At 42.8% G+C, this 19,507-nt stretch overlaps 1 protein-coding gene across 1 annotated transcript in view; it reads right to left on the bottom strand.

The window, feature by feature from the left end:
* TM9SF3 (transmembrane 9 superfamily member 3) overlaps positions 1-10,768 on the bottom strand; it is a 38,476-nt gene extending 27,708 nt beyond the window's left edge. Inside the window, exon 1 of the mRNA XM_069980484.1 lies at positions 10,499-10,768. Coding sequence (XP_069836585.1) covers positions 10,499-10,570 — 72 coding nt within the window. The 5' untranslated portion in view covers positions 10,571-10,768. The remainder of the gene's footprint in view (positions 1-10,498) is intronic.
* Positions 10,769-19,507: the final 8,739 nt, after the last annotated feature.

The raw sequence follows: 19,507 nt of genomic DNA, 5'->3' as shown, positions 1-19,507 counted from the left end.
GTTTCCCTTTATTGGTATCGGCCACACATAACCCTGTTTACACAGGATAGCCGATAGCGATATATTTTAAAGGCATGGTCTAAACGTGATCACCCGAGAATCAGGCATTTTCCCGGTGTTCAGCTGATCGCTGTCACTTGTACACAGGCCGATTATCTGCAAAAGACGCGATTCTAACAACATTTTAGCCTGTTTAAAAGGCCCTATACAATAACAGCTCCGTTCACAAAGTTATAACAGATGTAATAGTTCAGCCCAACTGCTTACTTATAGCCTCTTATCTTATTTAGAGATAAGGATTATTACACTGTCCTCCCAATAAGCAGAGAAAGTATTGACTGCAGCTGCCTATGTGATGCTTTGCAGATGCATGAAGGGATTAACAGCAGATTAAAAAGAAAAAAAGAGAATGAAGTTCAAAATCAAGATGTGGCTGATCACAAAAATCACATCACCCTGCTACAGTAAAGAAATGCATGGATGCTGCAAAGCTGGGCCGTGGTCAGCATGCACTACATAGGCAAAAAAAAAAAAATCTACAATTCACAACCCACACATTATGACCAAGTCAGCAGCTCACCAGCAAAGACTTCTTCTAGACATCATACTGGCATTTATCTCCAATCCACAGAACATGTAATGTGTGATGACTGGAAATCCCACAATCATGAAAATAAAAATCCTGTCTCTCTCGTTCAACAAAGAACTGTAGTGAGAAAATGGTTGGACAGTACAGTAGACAAGCAAGCGAACAGCCATTGTACTAGGCTATTGCAGTTAGTTTTATAGTCTGAATTAAGGAAAATGAGAGGAAAACAGGACCCCAGTTCTTGTAACTGGTGGAGGTCTTGGTGATCATACATGTATAACCTATCCTGTGGAAATGACATTAAATAGCCCAGTACACAAATATTGCCCTATGCATAGGGCACTGTTGACAAGTTGTACTCCAAAGGATTTTATTTTGGTCTGATTTGCGTGCCATGGCCCAAGTTTATTGGTACATCTCATAAGGTTGTGTCGAACAGAGCAGAAGTAACTCAATAAGCCAACAGAGAGGACCTAGAAAAGTAAGAGTAAGTAAACCTTTTGGCTATTGTTGCTTGTACTAAAAGGTATCAAATCCCCCACGTTATCGCTATACCATGAAGAGGAAGCGACAGCTTTATTTTGAGAATTTTACTTCATCAATGAGGACTGGCACTCCGCCCAATCTTGACATGCAAAATGATATGATTCAGTAAAAATATCCTCAATAGACAAACAAAAAACCTCTCCCAAACTGTGAAATCTGTAGGAATAGCTTCACGCGGCATTTCTTCAGCCCATCATGGATATCCTTTGCCAACATACACTGTGGTAGACAATAGTTGACTGGAGCATACTGAGCTACTGAGTCTGGGTGCAAAGGGTCTGTGTATTTGGCGATCGGTAGTATTTAAAGGGGTACTCCGGTACTTTTTTTTTCATCTGGCCAGGGAGGAGGTGGCTACGGGACCCGCCGCTGGAACCGGGGAGGTGAGTGGACGTCGCTGCCCTCAGCCGCCTCCTCCCCGGCCATATAAACCCCCCCCCCGCCGGAGTACCCCTTTAATAAGTAGTTCAGATTTGAAAACTACAGCATGTTGACTTTAGGCTGCTAAGACCCTGTGTGGATTTTCTCCACAGACTTCAATGGAAAGTCAAAATCCAGAATCAGCAATTTGTGGTATTTGCTGCAGAAAACTCCCAACTACATTGGTTGAAACTTATCGATCAAAAAAAGTCTGTTTTGCCCCCAACAACCAATTACAGCTCAGATTTTTACTTCTCAGATGTTCTTTAACCTGGACAGTGCATAAAGGTGATAGAACCACTACTGTCTTACTTATGCTGCAGGCAGAGGAGAATCTGAACTAGCATGAAGTAATTCATTACTAAGCTTACAAGGCCATGACCGTCCCATAGCCAAGAACTATGAAAGCTTTATTTGCAGAGTCATACCTGAATATTCCTAACAACTAGACAACCAGACAAACTAATCCCAAAACCAAATGAGGTGTAACATGTTAGAAACCTATAATGCTGTCCAAGGAGCTGGCAGGTCCATGCCAGGTTGAAATATTTTTTTTTTTTGTTCCACGTATATGCCAGTGTAGACAATACAAGGATAAAACAAGAGATTTATCTAAGGGCCGTATCAAATAGCCCGACCTCGCACTGTAAGCAGCTGCCGCTCTGTTAGCGATGCCTATGCAGCTCTTGCTTTGGTGCAAAATAATAAAGAGACGTGCTTACCTGTCTACGTTTCTCCGGTGTCCTCCAACCTTGTTCCTGTGCTCCTTGCAGCCACCACGGGCGCTCAGCCAATTACTGGCCAAAACAGGACAGCACTGAGGCCAGCGAATGTCTGAGTGGCCTGTCACTTCAGAGACTGGTACGGTAGTGTTGGTGGTGCTATGGTGAGCGCAGAACACAGTAATAAGGCAGCAGGACATCGGGGAGCCTGGATAGCCACATATAATCTTAATTTTATTTCTTTACCCTAGCATCATCCATCGGCCGCAAATCACTAATACACAGACTTGCAAGGCTGATTATATTTTTAAACATGGTGAAACACAACAAACAGCTGACCAGTGTCTTTATTACACAGAACGATATCTGCACAAATCGTCAGATTATCTCTCCATTTAATAAGCTCTAAGGAATATCTAAGGCTGGGTTCACACTATGTTTTTGCAACCGTTTTTATTCATCTGTTTTTTGCAAAAAAGTAGTCATTTTTGTGTCAGTTAAAAAAAAAAAGAACAGATCCGTTTTGATCCTTTATTCTTTTATAATGGAAGTGGAAAAATGGATGAACACAACTGCATTTTTTATAAATAAAAACTGATTGCAAAAACATAGTGTGAACCCAGCCTAGGATGGGAACAAATACAGCTGTAGCAAATCTTAGATTTCACTTTTTACCAATGTTTTGTCAATGTTTACCATTCATTCTGTAAAACAGACTATAAGGCCTAACGTATAATGGTTCCTGTTGTGGAGTCATTATTGACAGAATAGAGTCCCACTTTTTTTCTATAACAGGGGTGTCAAACTTGTGGTAAGGCATTAAAGGAGAAGTCCAGCAAAAATTGTTATTAAAGTATTGTATTGCCCCCCAAAAGTCATACAAATCACCAATATACACTTATTACGGGAAATGCTTATAAAGTGCTTTTTCCCTGCACTTACTACTGCATCAAGGCTTCACTTCCTGGATAAAATAGTGATGTCACGACCCGACTCCCAGAGCTGTGCGGGCTGTGGCTGCTGGAGAGGATGATGGCAGAGGGACACAGGGCACTGGAGGGACACTGAGCATCCCTCTGCCATCATCCTCTCCAGCAGCCACAGCCCGCACAGCTCTGGGAGTCGGGTCGTGACATCACCATTTTATCCTGGAAGTGAAGCCTTGATGCAGTAGTAAGTGCAGGGAAAAAAGCACTTTTTAAGCATTTCCCGTAATAAGTGTATATTGGTAATTTGTATAACTTTTGGGGGGCAATACAATACTTTAATAACAATTTTCACCGGACTTCTCCTTTAAGGGAATCATAGTTTTGCAGCAGTTGGAGGGCCACATCCGAGGTCTAGACAAATCTGACCAAACCAAACTCGTGACAGAACCTGTGATAGTAGTGTGAATAGAGCCAAAGATGTGCTTTTTAGGAAGATTAATCCTGCAAACAAGCTTTCACCCCAAATTTCACAAAGTGCATATAATAGAAACTAGTGTAAACTGCCTATTGCAACCAATCACAGCTCAGCTTTAGGGTCTGTAAAATAAAAGCTGAGCTGTGATTGGTTGCTGTGGGTAAGTTTATATTTTACATACTTTGATAAAGCTGGGCCACTGTGACTCATGTCTATTTATGCTAGTACGGCTGCCTGTTTCTAGTATTAACACAGTCCTTTTCGTTTCTGGAATTAACAACCTCCTTCTTTGGGCTGCATTCATGTTTAAGCTCAATGTATACATGTTACACTGCTGCACTATTCTATACGGCCAATTAAAATAAAAAAAATGGCAAATAAAAATGTTATTTCTCTTCTGTCATTTAAACCCGGGTGCATTCTTTAGAGAGGTCAGCCTTTTAGTCTGAAAAATAGGGTAATCAAAGATGCCCTCCTTGTTCAAATATTTTCCTCTCATCTTTGTATTATTGGAATGGTGGGCAGGACAAGTATTACTGTAAGCAGTATGAGGTTTGTTCTTCAAGCATCTTAACAATAAGTCCTGATTAAGAACACAGGCAAAGCAAACACATTCTACCTATACACTGCAATGATGAATGTGCTCCAGTACAACCACCAGATCTCTACACTGCTGAACCCATTATGGTGTCATAGCATACAGGCCACGACCGGCTAAACTGCAAGGGGTCATTCACACGTCCGTAGCATTCAGTTCGGTGTTCTGCAGACTGTACGTGGGAGCTCACAGCATCTTGATTATGTTGTCATGAGCTCCTTCCCCTTTAACAGATTAAAAATTTGCGCTAGTGTACTGACACAGGTGACAGGTCCAGTTTGAAGAAAGAAAAAAGAAAAAAAAAAAAAAAAAGAGAAACAAAACTCACGTTACTAGTTCCAGTTTGGAACAAACTGCTTAGTGTAAAAATATTCCAATAATAAGCAGCTATCTTCATTCCTCAAAAGTAAGGCTGCTGGCACTGTCAGAGTTGGACCTGTCAAGCCAAAATTGCTGCCTTAGGCTCTGTTCACATTACTGCCTAAACCTCTATCTCCAATCACATGAGATCTGTCAGAATGACAAAGTCCACAACAGACCCCATTATAGGCCAATGCCCCTTTCAGGTGCCGGAGGTATCCGTTGTGAGAAAGATCTGGAGCAGTGTCGTGGTCTGTGTTATAATAATGGATAAATGTAAAGGTTGATGGGATGGAGGTAGACATTATATATATATATATATATATATATATATATAATATATATATATATATATAATATATATATATATATATATATATATATATATATATATATATATATATATATATATATTATATATATATATATATAAAAGGTTTCATAACTGTGTGCAATGGCAGAGACGCATGCAGTAAGCTGTATGGCAGCACAAAGTCCAGTGCTGCTCGTGTACCATGGTCTACCAGGTACCACATGTACAGAGCTATTACCCCACAACAGCAACCACTGAAAGGCAGCACTATCTTTTACATCATAACAGATAGCACTGTCCGCACCACCACGACTTCCATTACAACAGAAACCTTGATGGCAATGCCAGACATCTACCGTGCCTAATGTGCCACAATAACTTACAACAGGGTCCTTCAGATTCCAACATTTTCTGACTAAGCTACTGACAGATACGCCACCTAGATAGACAGAACCTGAAATGCAAATGTCCAGTGCTTGTGGTGACAAAATTAAGTGACTTTATAGCACTGCTTTTTATTTTAATTGTATAGAAAAATATATACACAAGGCTGTGCGCTAAGACCATGTTTGTACCTGTGTCAGAGGTTTTGCTACGAGCCTCTGTCACAGATTCCAACAAGTATCCTAGGAAAAAGTGCACGGCACACTGGAAACACAATGGTCCCCATTACAGTCAGCGGGGTCCATTAGGTGCTCGCATGATGTAATTTTTGTTGATTTGCAACTATACTGGCGCAGTAGAACAAAAAGCCTGAGGTGACAAAAGCCTAAGGGTCCTATTCCACGGGCCGAGCAGGGCCCGATCAACTATGTAAAGAAGCGCCAATCTGTTAGGTCGGCACTTGTTTACTGGGCGTATTCCATGGCACGACAATCGTTAGCGAGGGCTGCAGGGGCATCCTTACCGATGTCCTTGCAGCGTACATTACCTAGCAGGTCTTCTCCTCTGCACCGTCTTCCTCCCCGGGTCCCACAGCGCAGCATCACTCTCGGCCAGTGATTGGCTGAGCGGTCTGACAGCTAAGTCAGGCTACACCAAAGCTGATGCTGCGCCGCGGGACCCGGGGAGAAAGACGGAGCGTAGGAGAAGCCCTGCTAGAGGTAATGTATGCTGCTTCTCAAATCGTCGGTCGCCCGCCGCGCACCGCTATTCCACGAAGCAATGCGCGGTGGGTGACCAATGATTTTAGGTTTGGGCCTAAATAAACGATCAGTCGATGACACGATCGTCGGCTGATCGTTTTCTCTATTCCACCAAGCGATAATCGGCCTAATCGGCCGATTATCGCTCTGTGGAATAGGCCCCTAAGGGTACTATTCCACGGGCCGATGGGATCCCGATCGATAATGTAAATGACCACCGATCTGCTAGATCTGCGCTTGTTTACTGGGGCTATTTCACGGCCCAATAATAGTTTAGCGAGGGCTGCAGGGACATCGTTACTGATGTCCTTGCAGCCCTTGTTTAAACACTATACTTTATCTAAACATGTTGCAGGTCTTCTCCTTCGCTCCTTCTTCCTCCCGGCCCTGCAGCAGCTTTGGTGTGGCCTGTCTGAGCTGACAGACCGCTCAGCCAATCACTGGCCGCGGCGGTCCTGGCCAGTGATTGGCTGAGCGGTCTGTCAGCTAAGACAGGCCGCACCGCAGCTGCGCACGGGACCTGGAGGAAGAAGAAGCGAAGACCTGCAACATGCTTAGGTAAAGCATGGTGCTTGTGAAATCGCCGCACATCACTATTACACGCAGCGATGCGTGGTCAGTGCCCAATGTTTTTAGGTTTGAAGCTAAATAAACGATTAGCCAAACATCGCTCCGTAGAATAGGACCCTAAGAAGTGTTTCAGAGACTTACCTTACAGCAGGCACCTCAACATAAGGAAAGTAATGCTGGCTATACTAACTAGACGGCTATCCCCTTACTTCTCCATCAACACATAAGCTGCATGTGTGTATGGGGGGGAGGGGGGGGGGTCCCCCGCTTTCTTTTTTCACTGAGGTCAACAAGATCTACCTGTTTTTCCAGTTCAGGTGGACATTCAATATGTGAGGCTGAATTAAACTTATGCAAAGTCACTTCCGCACCACAACTATACATTCATCAGTCGTCAGACGTGGCAGAACTGTTCCAGTGCACATTCCTCACCAGAAATCTAGGCAGGGTCACAAAAATATGTGCAACAGATTTGCCTAGTGTGAATATACCCCGACAGATCCTATACTTTTTATGGGATTCTGCAGGTTTTGTTTGTTAAAAACACACAGCTAAAAACACATCAAAGAGCACCAATTATCGGCCTAACCACTGGTGTACAAAAAAGAAATGCTAAGAGATTTATTAAGCAGGGAGACAGGTTCCTGGAGATCTATAGAAGTGTTTTACCCTCCTGCCAACAAAATCCTAATGACTGAGACTTGTGCATGTGGCAGATCCTTGCTGTACAGCAGGAAGTGTCCACCCAGCAGCTCAGGTGTGTACAGGGAGGCAGGGACACGGACACAGGTTAATGAGGATGCGTCACCGCTCAACACATCATAAACCAGGTTATGTGACTTGTATACATTAACTAAGCATAATTTACATTATTCATCAGGTCAACCCATTGTTGTGGGCTACATGTATAAAATGGTCTTTGTATCCTACTAAGGATTATACAATAGATAACAATGACTGGTTGGAGATCTGTTTGTTTTTAGTTTCCAACAATAACATGTACAGCAAACAAAACCCTTTGTATGGAAACCAAGCATGAAATAAAACACAATTGATAACTATACCTTTGTTAAAATGTGTTCTACAGATTCCCTACTTTTCTCTGAAAGTATCTATTCCACTTTAAGAATGAAACACAGATCCATAAACAAGATTTAGGACCAGCAAGAGGAATCCTGGAGCAACAAGACCAGTTGTAGACAGGAGCAGAGAACAGACACTAGAGGGAAACACAAAGCGGTGCCGACTACCTGCCTCCTTATGTATGGCCAGCCAAGCTATGCAAGTCGGTAATATAAATTAAAGGGGGTTTCCAGGTTTTTATTATTGATGGAGTATCCTTAGGACTATGTTCACTAATAGCCCTATTTCACGGAACGATTATCGTTCATAGACTCACTCCAACGACCGCTCGTTAACGAGCACTTAACGATTTTTTTAAGCGAACGATAACACAAAATATGTGTGGGAATGTGAACGATATCTGTAGTGTAACGATTTTTTTGCGGTCGTTACATGGTCATTTTAAACCTGGGGAAATGTAGGTAGACATTGAAAGATTGACTGAAAGATTTTTTATTCAACGAAAAGATTAGCGAATTATTGTTGAAAGACCAACAATTTTTTTTTTCGACACGTTGAAAAAAAATAGTGAACTCAACGACGATTTCGCTGTTGTCGTTCGCTCGTTTACAGCTATTCCACAGAACAAATATCGTTAACGAGCGGTCGTTTGAACGATTTTATGAACGATAATCGTTCGAAAAAGTTCTGTGGAATAGGGCCTTAACTTGCAGCTCTACAGCTGCTGTAAAACTATGACTCCCAGAATGCCCAGAGATCCAATCCTACTTCCCATAGATAAGCGGTAACATAGGTAATAAGTGTAAGACAAACACTTACTACGGTGGAGCTGACTATTAAGCCGTAGATGTATAAGATGGGTGTATGTTTGCACCAGTGTTATGGCCGAGGCTGAGCGAGAATTGGATTCAGCACCACATCCAGTGAAACCAGGTCCCTTTATTAGATTCATGTATAAAAATGGCTTAGTAGGATAGCAAAAAAATGTCAACACATTTCAGACAAGATAGCCCTTAAGATTTCACAACGCACTGACCACATCTTCAAAAAAGGCATTTATACCATCATAGTGAGCAGTCACAATCAGGGCAGCAGATTTATGGTCAGGCTGGGACACAGGCCCTAATATAGGCAAAGCGTCTGCATTATACCTGTGTGTTTCCAACCTCAGATTACAGGCCTCGTGTCCACGGTAAAACTTTGGGCCTAAATTGCAGATTTTTACAACAACTTTGCTTGTAAAAATCATGTAAGCTCTATATCCTGCCCTGAAATGTAAACCAGGCCTCAACAAGGATTTAGAATAGTGCACACCCTACAGGGGGAAATAAAGGGGGGTCCTGTACTAATGGGGGTATTACACCTGCAGCAGCACATTGGCTCCGTATACACTCCATGCTATGCGGATACCACTAGATACATAATATTATTCATCTCTTCTCTCTCGAGGTAAATGTACATCAGCGTTCCCTCACCAGTGGCTGTCTGGATGTTGGAGAACTACAACCCCCATCATGTAAGGAGCCAGAGAGCAACAAGTTAGTGAACCAATATGATAGCACTGCTTTTACTAGTAGCCAGGATGGATCTCTCCTCCTCAGGGTGTTGTTGTTAGTTACCAGATCTCACAGCTGACTTAGAGGACTACTCCTCCCAGCAGAGCAGATCACACAGCATACCTGGAGGACTACTCCTCCCAGCAGAGCAGATCACACTGTTGACCTGGAGGACTACTACTCCCAGCAGAGCAGATCACACAGCTGACCTGGAGGACTACTCCTCCCAGCAGAGCAGATCACACTGTTGACCTGGAGGACTACTACTCCCAGCAGAGCAGATCACACAGCTGACCCAGAGGACTACTGCTCCCAGCAGAGCAGATCACACAGCTGACCCGGAGGACTACTGCTCCCAGAAGAGCAGATCACACTGTTGACCTGGAGGACTACTACTCCCAGCAGAGCAGATCACACAGCTGACCTGGAGGACTACTACTCCCAGCAGAGCAGATCACACAGCTGACCCGGAGGACTACTCCTCCCAGAAGAGCAGATCACACTGTTGACCTGGAGGACTACTCCTCCCAGCAGAGCAGATCACACAGCTGACCTGGAGGACTACTCCTCCCAGCAGAGCAGATCACACAGCTGACCTGGAGGACTACTCCTCCCAGCAGAGCAGATCACACAGCTGACCTGGAGGACTACTGCTCCCAGCAGAGCAGATCACACAGCTGACCTGGAGGACTACTGCTCCCAGCAGAGCAGATCACACAGCTGACCTGGAGGACTACTGCTCCCAGCAGAGCAGATCACACAGCTGACCTGGAGGACTACTGCTCCCAGCAGAGCAGATCACACAGCTGACCTGGAGGACTACTGCTCCCAGCAGAGCAGATCACACAGCTGACCTGGAGGACTACTGCTCCCAGCAGAGTACAATGGCTGCTGTGTATGCTGATGGCTGGGGCAGACCATGGCCTTGCTGACAGTCTCCTCACACGTCAGGCCCGTACAGGCTGATAACACGAGGTAACCAGGTAACACTAGGCTGCGGTTAGTGAGCAGAGAACGCAGGCTCGGCCGCACTATGTGATTACGCCGCACAGGCCCGGCTGACAGCAGGAAGCGCTGAGGCCTCGACAAGGAAGAAGCCGGCGCTGCCCCCCTCTCAGCACTGCACAGCGCCGGGCACCGCCAGCAGGCCCCACCCCTCCCTCCATTACTCCCGGACACCGGGGCCTCTCACCGTGTGTTCGTGTTCATCCGCCCGGGCGCACAGCGCCGACAAGCAGAGCACAAGCAGCCTGAGCGCTCTCATCCTGTCCTGGCGGCTGGGGACACTCAGCGGTCAATGTCTCGGAGGTTCCCTCGGTAAGGCCGTCCCCTCCTCCCACTCCTCGTCCTCCTTCCGCCGCTGCAGATACTGCCCCTGTACAGACACCCGCCGCCTCCTCAGCGGCCGCTCAGCCACGTCATCCGGCCACGGAGCTCACAACCGGAAGTGCCTCACCTCCTGCCAGCATCCCGGAAGTGCACAGTGTGTGAGGGAGAGAGGGGCGGGGCCACCTGTGAGGAGAGCGCTCACCTGGCTGAGGCGGGCTGTGGAGCCCGGTCATGGTCACCGTGCACACCGCCGGCTGTACAACTATAATTATTCACTCATAGAGAAAAAATATAACATTTCCCTTAAAGCCACACACACATATGGTGAGACCCAAGCATGGCAGGAATTGGTTTGGTCTCTTACCTTGTAATTGTATTATCATACATGTGGCCCTTTGCTGCCATAGCCGGGCACATACACTATTACATGGGGAGTCGTGCAGCCGATGAGTGGTGATCTACAGCAACCGGCGGGGCCTACTACACAGGGTGACATCAGCTATTTGGTCAATAGGGCCCTTAGGATGCTTTTATACCCCCCCCCCCCCCAAAGGGAAAAAAAACAAAACAATTCCGTGGGTGATATATGATGCATGGCAGGTTTTTTTGTTTGTGATATTTTTTCGTAATTTTTGGGTCAGTAGCTGCATAATCTGGATATGGCATTTTTTTTCGGCCACTTTGCGTTTTTTCCCTCTCATTGCTCCTCTGTAGTTAAAAAAAACACATTTGTATATATGTGTATCTTCACATGGCTATTTTGTAAAAAAAAAAAAAAAAAAAAAAAAAAAAAAGGCAACGTGTAGGGCCAGAAAATCAATAATTTTGTGGCATTTTTGTGTTTTTTAGGGCAAATTTAAGGTGTGATTTTTAAGGCTGGACTCTTACTGCGTTTTTGCAATCTGTTTTGTTTTTGTTCATCCGTTTTATGCAAAAAATAGATGGATAAACAGATGCATTTGTGTCCATCCATTTCCCCATTGACTTCCATTATTAAAAACTGAATCAAGACACATATGCAAAAACGTGCATATGGGTTTTTTTTTTCATCTGTTTTTGATAAAACAGATGAAAAAAAAAACCCAGTGTGAACCCAGCCTTAATTATGAGCTGTAATCCCAGAGTGATCTCGTGTATAATCACCCTTACTGACTGCATCCTAGATCCATCAATATGGTTGGACTCATACTTCTGTTCAGGAAAGTATTTTGCAGACAAAAAAAAAAACCTGCAACTATAATTTTTTTTTTTGCTTAAATCCTGCAAAATAAATGGACACCAGAAAGAAACCCAACAGACACCATTTCACCATTTAAAGGGGTAGTGCGTCAGTAAACAATTATTCACAGAATAACACACATTACAAAGTTATACAACTTTGTAATGTATGTTATGTCTGTGAATGGCCCCCTTCCCCGTGTCCCACCACCACCACCCGTGTACCCGGAAGTGTGGTGCGCTATACATACTTGTCACGTGCCGACTTGTCTCCGATCTTGTCTCCGATCTTTAGTCAGCCGAATCCCTCCGTCCGTCCTGAGTGCGGGCCGCCCTCTTCAGCATCATCAGATGCTCAGCCGCGATTGGCTGAGCACAGTTATGCTCAGCCAATCGCGGCTGAGCAGCCGATGACGCGGCAGAGGGCGGCCGGCCTCAGGACGGACGGAGGGATTCGGCCGAAGACGACATCGCTGACTGAAGATCGGAGACGAGTCGGCACGTGACAGGTATGTATAGCGCACCACACTTCCGGGTACACGGGTGGGGGTGGTGGGACACGGGGAAGGGGGCAATTCCCAGACATAACATACATTACCAAGTTGTATAACTTTGTAATGTGTGTTATTCTGTGAATAATTGTTTACCGCCGCACTACCCCTTTAAGTCAATGGGATCTGTTGGGTATTTGTACTAGTCTGTAGCACCAAATAGTTTCTCCAGCAGAGATTCTGAACAAAGCCCTGGCAAAAGTATGAATACAGCTTAAGGCCATGTTCACATGGCGTAAGACACCGGCCGTTACGCGACCCAACCGGGTCACTGAATGGCCAGTGTCAGAGAAAATCATCCTGGCTGGTACTGCAGTACCGCCCGGATAATGCTCACTGCTGCTGAATTCGGATGCAGATACATTAGTGTGCTCCCGTATCCGAATTCCCCGCTGCTCAAAATGGAGCACACGCTCCATTGTGTGAACTGACAGGTTCTCTGCGGCCGTTATTCAATGAATAGCAACCACAGAAAACTGACGTGTCAGTTTTTTTTCGGCGCCGCTAGGGATCCCGGCTGGTGTGTATACTATGTGTATACACTCTGGCCAGGATTCCCTCAGCTGCAGCACAATGTAAGTTCAGTAGTAATCACGTCCATTGTTAAAAACTGGCAACAACGGCCGTGATTAATACTGAACTTACGTTGTGTGAACACAGCTTAAGACTGCATTCATGCATCTGTGGACTTTGCTGACCTGCCTGGCATGATGTATCAATATGCTGGTAGCTGGGAAGATGTTTAAATCTTTGCGACACTGTAATGACAGGGCTGTGCGGCTCTGTCACTAAAAAACCTGCTGCTTTATAAAACATTGTTGCTTCCTAAATGGAATGTTTAGATGGCCCAGTTATTGTAAGTTCAGGACCATACAAAAGATTTTTGTCTTGTTCTTGTAGGCCCTCACTAACATCACTGTTAACTTTGAGTCCATTGTTTACAGGGGGAGATATGCGGCCAAAAGATTTTGATTTTTAGGACCCCATAATCCCAGCAATCAGCTTGAGTCTGGGCATTTGTTTATTGCGTGACTGCTGGGTTCCTTACATGCGCCACTTATCAGCCTATTCGACCAATTATTGCTTTGTGTAATAGGACCTATAGGTAAATGATTGGTGGGGGAACTGGCTCCAAGCATCTCATCTATCAATATTTTGGCAGACCCGTTGTGCACTTTATTAAAATATATGGAGCTAGTCTGTAGCAACCCAGCATGGCCACTACACTATGATGTGCTTCCAGCTCAATTCACTGTGTACACCCGGGCTTAGCATCTCTAACGAACAACCAAATGGCTGGCATGCCGTGTGCCTGAGGATAGGTAATCAATCACAAAGTTTTGGAAAACCCTTTAAATAATTGTGAAGCCAATGGATGCACATACCAAATGTGAGCTGCTCTTTGCAGGAACTTTATCTGCAGCGTGAACAATTCTGTTGTATTTTTCATCAATAAATTCACTACTTTCAGTTCAGACGGGTGAAATCCTCCATCAAATCTACAGCAAAATCTGTATGGCATGGTATACATGTGGATTGTGCAGCAGATTTGCCTCTGGTTTCCCATGAATCTAGGTGAAAAAATCTGGATGACTTTGTAGAAAAATATTTTTGCCCTGTGTGCACTCACTCTTAGGCCCCTTTCCCACATCCAATAATTTAGTCCATATTTACAGACCCATTTATTCATTTTTATGACCCCATACACATATTTGTAGGTGTTACGGATCAGTGTCGGGGCCATGGTCAATAACACCTGTGAATTAATAGGTCCAATCTAATGTGGATGGCTAGGGGTGCACATACGTAGTCTTGTCCATAGTTATCGGACCACAGCTATAGACAGCGCAAGGGATGTGTGGATCAGGCCTTATTGTGATCAATAATATGGCTATAGGGAAAAAAAGATTGGTGTGGTGCCTGTTCATACATTTAGTTTTGCTTCTGCATATATTTAGCAATAACAAGATCAAATACAAAAATATATGAAGACAGAGCCATGTAGAAGAATATGTAACCTGTATGGTTATGTCATGCAGAATACACAAGTATAAGTATAAATAAATATATTTTAAAAACTTGGGAATAGCAAAAATAATTCAATTATACAATTTTTATAATGTTATCCATTGGAAAAAAATGGCACCAATATCATATCTGTGTTGTGCCAACACTCTTTATCCCCACCCATTTGCCTGTTGGCACACGAGCATTATGCCTTACTATTCCGTATGTCCCCAACTTTGTGCGATTTCCGTCAAGCTTTGCTTGGTTGACCTCGAACAAAAATGTGGGCTGCTGAATACACAAAATGGAGGCCTGAAAGCATTATAGCACAGATTTTGTTAACATTGAAAAGCGACCTTGATGTTGACTTATTAATTCACATTTCTCCAGTTTCTCTACAGTTGCAATATCGTCAGGGTAGTCGACATTCTAGAATGCCAATCAGTCTTCAGTTCATTTTCTGTAGCACTCTTAATACATCCTTCATGATTTCAACAAAAATTCTTGTGATGTTGGCTCATAAAGAGCCTTGACAACCCATGCCTTAAAGGAGAAGTCCGGCCAAAATTTATTTTTTATATGTTATTACTGATGGAAAGTTATACAATTTTCTAATGTACATTAATTATGGGAAATGCTCATATACTGCTATTTCCCTTAATTTAGTGTATCAGGAAGTGTTAGAATTATCTCTGAAGCAGTGACGTCACGACGAATGGTGTAATTCCTATGGAGTGTCCAGCAGGGGGCCCACTTTATATAGAAGTCAATGAGTACCATTGACTTCTATATATAGTGCGCCCCTGCTGGACACTCCATTGGAATTACAATGGATGTGTATGTAAATGTAGTATACAGTGTTTTTGATTGAATACATTTATGAAATAATTTGGGGAGCAAGTGTCCTTGCTCCCCAAAGTATTCCATAAATGTAAGCAATCAATACATAACAGTAAGCCCGCCGAACCGCTGCCGCCCGCCGCTACCGCCCGCCCACCGCTCTGGACTACTGAACTACTACTCTTCCCACCTGCTCATAGCATGCGCAGGTGATGGGAGAGTAGTAGCCGGGTTATATCTCCGAGATCGCTGATGCCGCGCAGGGGGAGCCGCCTCCTGCTGCTTCCTTACTCTCTCAGAGATATAATCCGGCTACTACTCTCCCATCACCTGCACATGCTATGAGCAGGTGGGGAGAGTAGTAGTACGCCGCCGCTGCTGATGCTGCCATGCATGGGAGCCGCACATCACTGCAGCCATCATCCCCCTCCACTCCCCCCTCCTGCTGCTTCAAAGTATTTCCAAAGTATTTCATAAATGTATTCAATCAAAAACACTGTATACTACATTTACATACACATCCATTGTAATTCCAATGGAGTGTCCAACAGGGGCGCACTATATATAGAAGTCAATGGTACTCATTGACTTCTATATATATAGTGCGCCCCCTGCTGGGCACTCCATAGGAATTACACCATTCGTCTTGACGTTACTGCTTCATAGATAATTCTAACACTTCCTGATACACTAAATTAAGGGAAATAGCAGTATATGAGCATTTCCCATAATTAATGTACATTAGAAAATTGTATAACTTTCCATCAGTAATAACATATAAAAAATAAATTTTGGCCGGACTTCTCCTTTAAGAGACATGGAAAATTCCAACCGATGACGTACAGTGCCAACTGGATCTCCAGAGGCAGTGGCCTGTTTTACCACTGCCTTCACCCTGTTCACGTTGTAGTTGTGGTCCAAAGCGGCAAGCTGTGTTCTGGCCACCATGGCGTCAATGAATAAATTTCATCTTTTTATACTACATTTTAAATAAATACTATGGTATATTCCCAGCTCTCCTGAGTGGCAAAACAAATTAAGCTGTTGCATGTCCCTCAATAGATTTTTGTTCAGAATTATGCCTTTGAGCATATCCATAGCAATGCGGTCAGAGTCAATCCATATAGAGGTAGATGGATACAGCCGGTTTCTTCATTGTTACTTCCACTCCATGTATGAGCATTGGCCACATGTTTTATTTATGACACGTGTGATTTTTTTATCGGTTGAACCCATGTTGTGAGAATAGACCCCTGCTTAGTTTTGGATGCCGTAAGAAGTTTGTTGCTGACTGATTTTGAGAGATGCCACACATCAAATTGATGGTTGATGTGGGAATACGTTAGTTTACGTATCGATTCATGATGATCTGTGGCAATCATATTGATGTCCACTTCATGATCGATTAAAAAATCAATTTTTTTCTGAACAGATTTTTTCTAAGGATACTGAGATCACTGATAGACAACTTGCTCTACAGTGAAAGCACAAATTTTGTTTTAAGTGTATTCCTTTAAAGAGTATATACAATATTTGGCTGGGAAGCCAGGACTGTCCCACTGTCCATCACCAGTCAGACATACTAATGTTTGTTTTACATCCTGTATGCATTTTTTCAGTTTTTTTTGCCATTGATTGTCGATGACTGGGAACACTAACTTTTTTGTGTGTTATAATAGGTAGATTTTCCTATCAAACACATCAGTAGAATATTAAAAAAAAATTGTTTTAATTTAAAAAAAACTTTAGCCACTTTGTAAAATTGCTGCAGAAAGTAGAATGTTACCTAATGGCCTTTTTCAATACCAAGACTGCGTTTCCCATAAGTGTATTATGAGGCCATTAGCACATTTTGCATGAATGCTTAGCTATACTTTTTTTCTATATTATAATTATAATTTTTTCTTGTAGGCTATAATTGTGGCATTACATTTTCGTTGTGCTTGGGATCAGTAATAATAATTTTCTCAGACAACATTCAAAAACTAAACATTTTTCTTCTTTAGCATGACTAAGACACAGAAATGACAGCTTCAAGTTCTGTGTCTTCATCATTCTCACTAGATGCTACAAAAATTTCATCTGGGTCTATTAAAAAAATAAACACAACAATAAACATATTTTAAAAACTTGGAAATAGCAAAAATAACAATTCAATTTGACACTTTTTACAATGTTATCCATTGAAAAAAAATGGCATCAATATCATATCTGTGTTGTGCCAACACTCTTTATCCCCACCCATTTGCCTGTTGGGACACGAGCATTATGCCTTACTTTTCCGTATGTCTCCAACTTTGTGCGATTTCCGTCAAGCTTTGCTTGGTTGACCTCAAACAAAAATGTGGGCTCCTGATTACACAAAATGGAGGCCAGAAAGCATTATAGCACAGATTTTGTGAAAACTGAAAAGCGACTTTGATGTTGACTTATTAATTCACATTTCTCCGGTTTCTCTACAGTATTGGCGGGGTAATCAACATTTTAGAATGCCAATCAGTCTTCAGTTCTTTTTCTGTAGCACTCTTAATACATCCTTCATGATTTCAACAAAAACTCTTGTGATGTGGGCTCATAAAGAGCCTTGACAACCCATGCCTTAAGGGACATGGAAAATTCCACCCGGTGACGTACAGTGCCAACTGGATTTCCAGAGGCAGTGGCCTGTTATACCACTGCCTTCACCCTGTTCACGTTGTAGTTGTGGTCCAAAGCGGCAAGCTGTGTTCTGGCCACCATGGTGTCAATGAATAAATTTAATCTTTTTGTACTACATTTTAAATAAATACCATGGTATATTCTCAGCTCTCCTGAGTGGCAAAACAAATTGAGCTGTTGCATGTCCCTCAATATATTTTTGTTCAGAATTATGCCTTTGAACATATCCATAGCAATGCGGTCAGAGTCAATCCATTTTGTGTTTTTTATCACTTTCTCATGTATAGGGTGATGGATACAGCCAGTTTCTTCATCTTTACTTCCACTCCATGTATAAACATTAGACACATTGTTTTATTAATGACTTCCAATTACTCACTAATACTTCACCATTTTCTTGACAAGTTTTTGTGCAGAACCACATGTATTTTTTTATCGGTTGAACCCATGTTGTGAGAATAGACCCCTGCTTAATTTTTTTTTTCATTAGTTTACGTATAGATACATGATGATCTGTGGCGATCATTTTGATGTCCACTTCAAATTCAATAAAAATATCAGCTTTTCAAAATAGATTTTTTCTAAGGATACTTAGTTAACTGGGGGCTAACTTGTTCTACAGTAAAAGCACAAATTTTCTTTGTAGCGTAATCCATTAAAGAGTATATACAATATTTGGCCAGGACTGTCTGACTGTCCATCCATCACCAGTTAGACATACTGATGTTTGTTTTAGGTCCTGTATGCATTTTTTCTGTTTTATTTGCCATTGATAGTGGATTACTGGGAACACTAACTCTTTTTGTGTGTTAAAATGGGTTGATTTTCCAATCGAACGCATCGGTAGAATATTATAAAACTGTTTTAATTGAAAAAAAAAAAACTTTAGCCACGTAATATAATTGCTGCAGAATGTTACCGAATGGCCTTTTTCCATGCCTAGACTGCATCTTCCATAAGGGTGTTATGTGGCCATTAGCACATTTTTCATGAATGCTTAGCATACTTCCAATGATTTTTTTTTGTTTCGTTGCGCTTGTGATCAGCGCTAATAATTTTCTCGGACAACATTCAAAAACTAAAAATGTTTCTTTAGCATGACTAAGACACTCAGAAAAGACAGCTTCAAATTCTGTGTCTTCATCATCCTCATTCTCACTAGATGCTACAAAAATTTTATCTGGGTCCTCATCCTTATCAGAAAGATGAAAAGTATCATCACTGGGATCTACAACCATAGAAGATTTTCTTCTGCAGTTTCATTGATAACATGCTTTCTTCCGCTAAAATTAGTGAAACAGGGAAATGATCCAAATCAATCTGTGTAAATTCTGCACTTGTAGATGCAGTGGACTCTTTGGTCCATATTGCTTTAAATGGTGTTGAGGTTTTTGACTGGACCCCTATATCAATAATTCGAGATCTTCTAAATTTTCTTGGCTTAAGTGAAGCTCTGCTTCACTTGCTGTTTCAGTCAGGATGGAATCGGTCAGTCTTGTCCTTTTGCTTCTCGGTGAATCTTCTCCATCAATATCACTGTGTGGCAAAACAAATTGAGCTGTTGCATGTCCCTCAATAGATTTTTGTTCAGAGTTATG

This window comes from Dendropsophus ebraccatus, chromosome 8, assembly GCF_027789765.1.
Source record: "Dendropsophus ebraccatus isolate aDenEbr1 chromosome 8, aDenEbr1.pat, whole genome shotgun sequence".
NCBI classification, from domain to species: domain Eukaryota; kingdom Metazoa; phylum Chordata; class Amphibia; order Anura; family Hylidae; genus Dendropsophus; species Dendropsophus ebraccatus.
The sequence above is the reverse complement of the archived record's forward strand: the minus strand, read 5'-3'. Positions and strand labels throughout refer to the sequence as shown.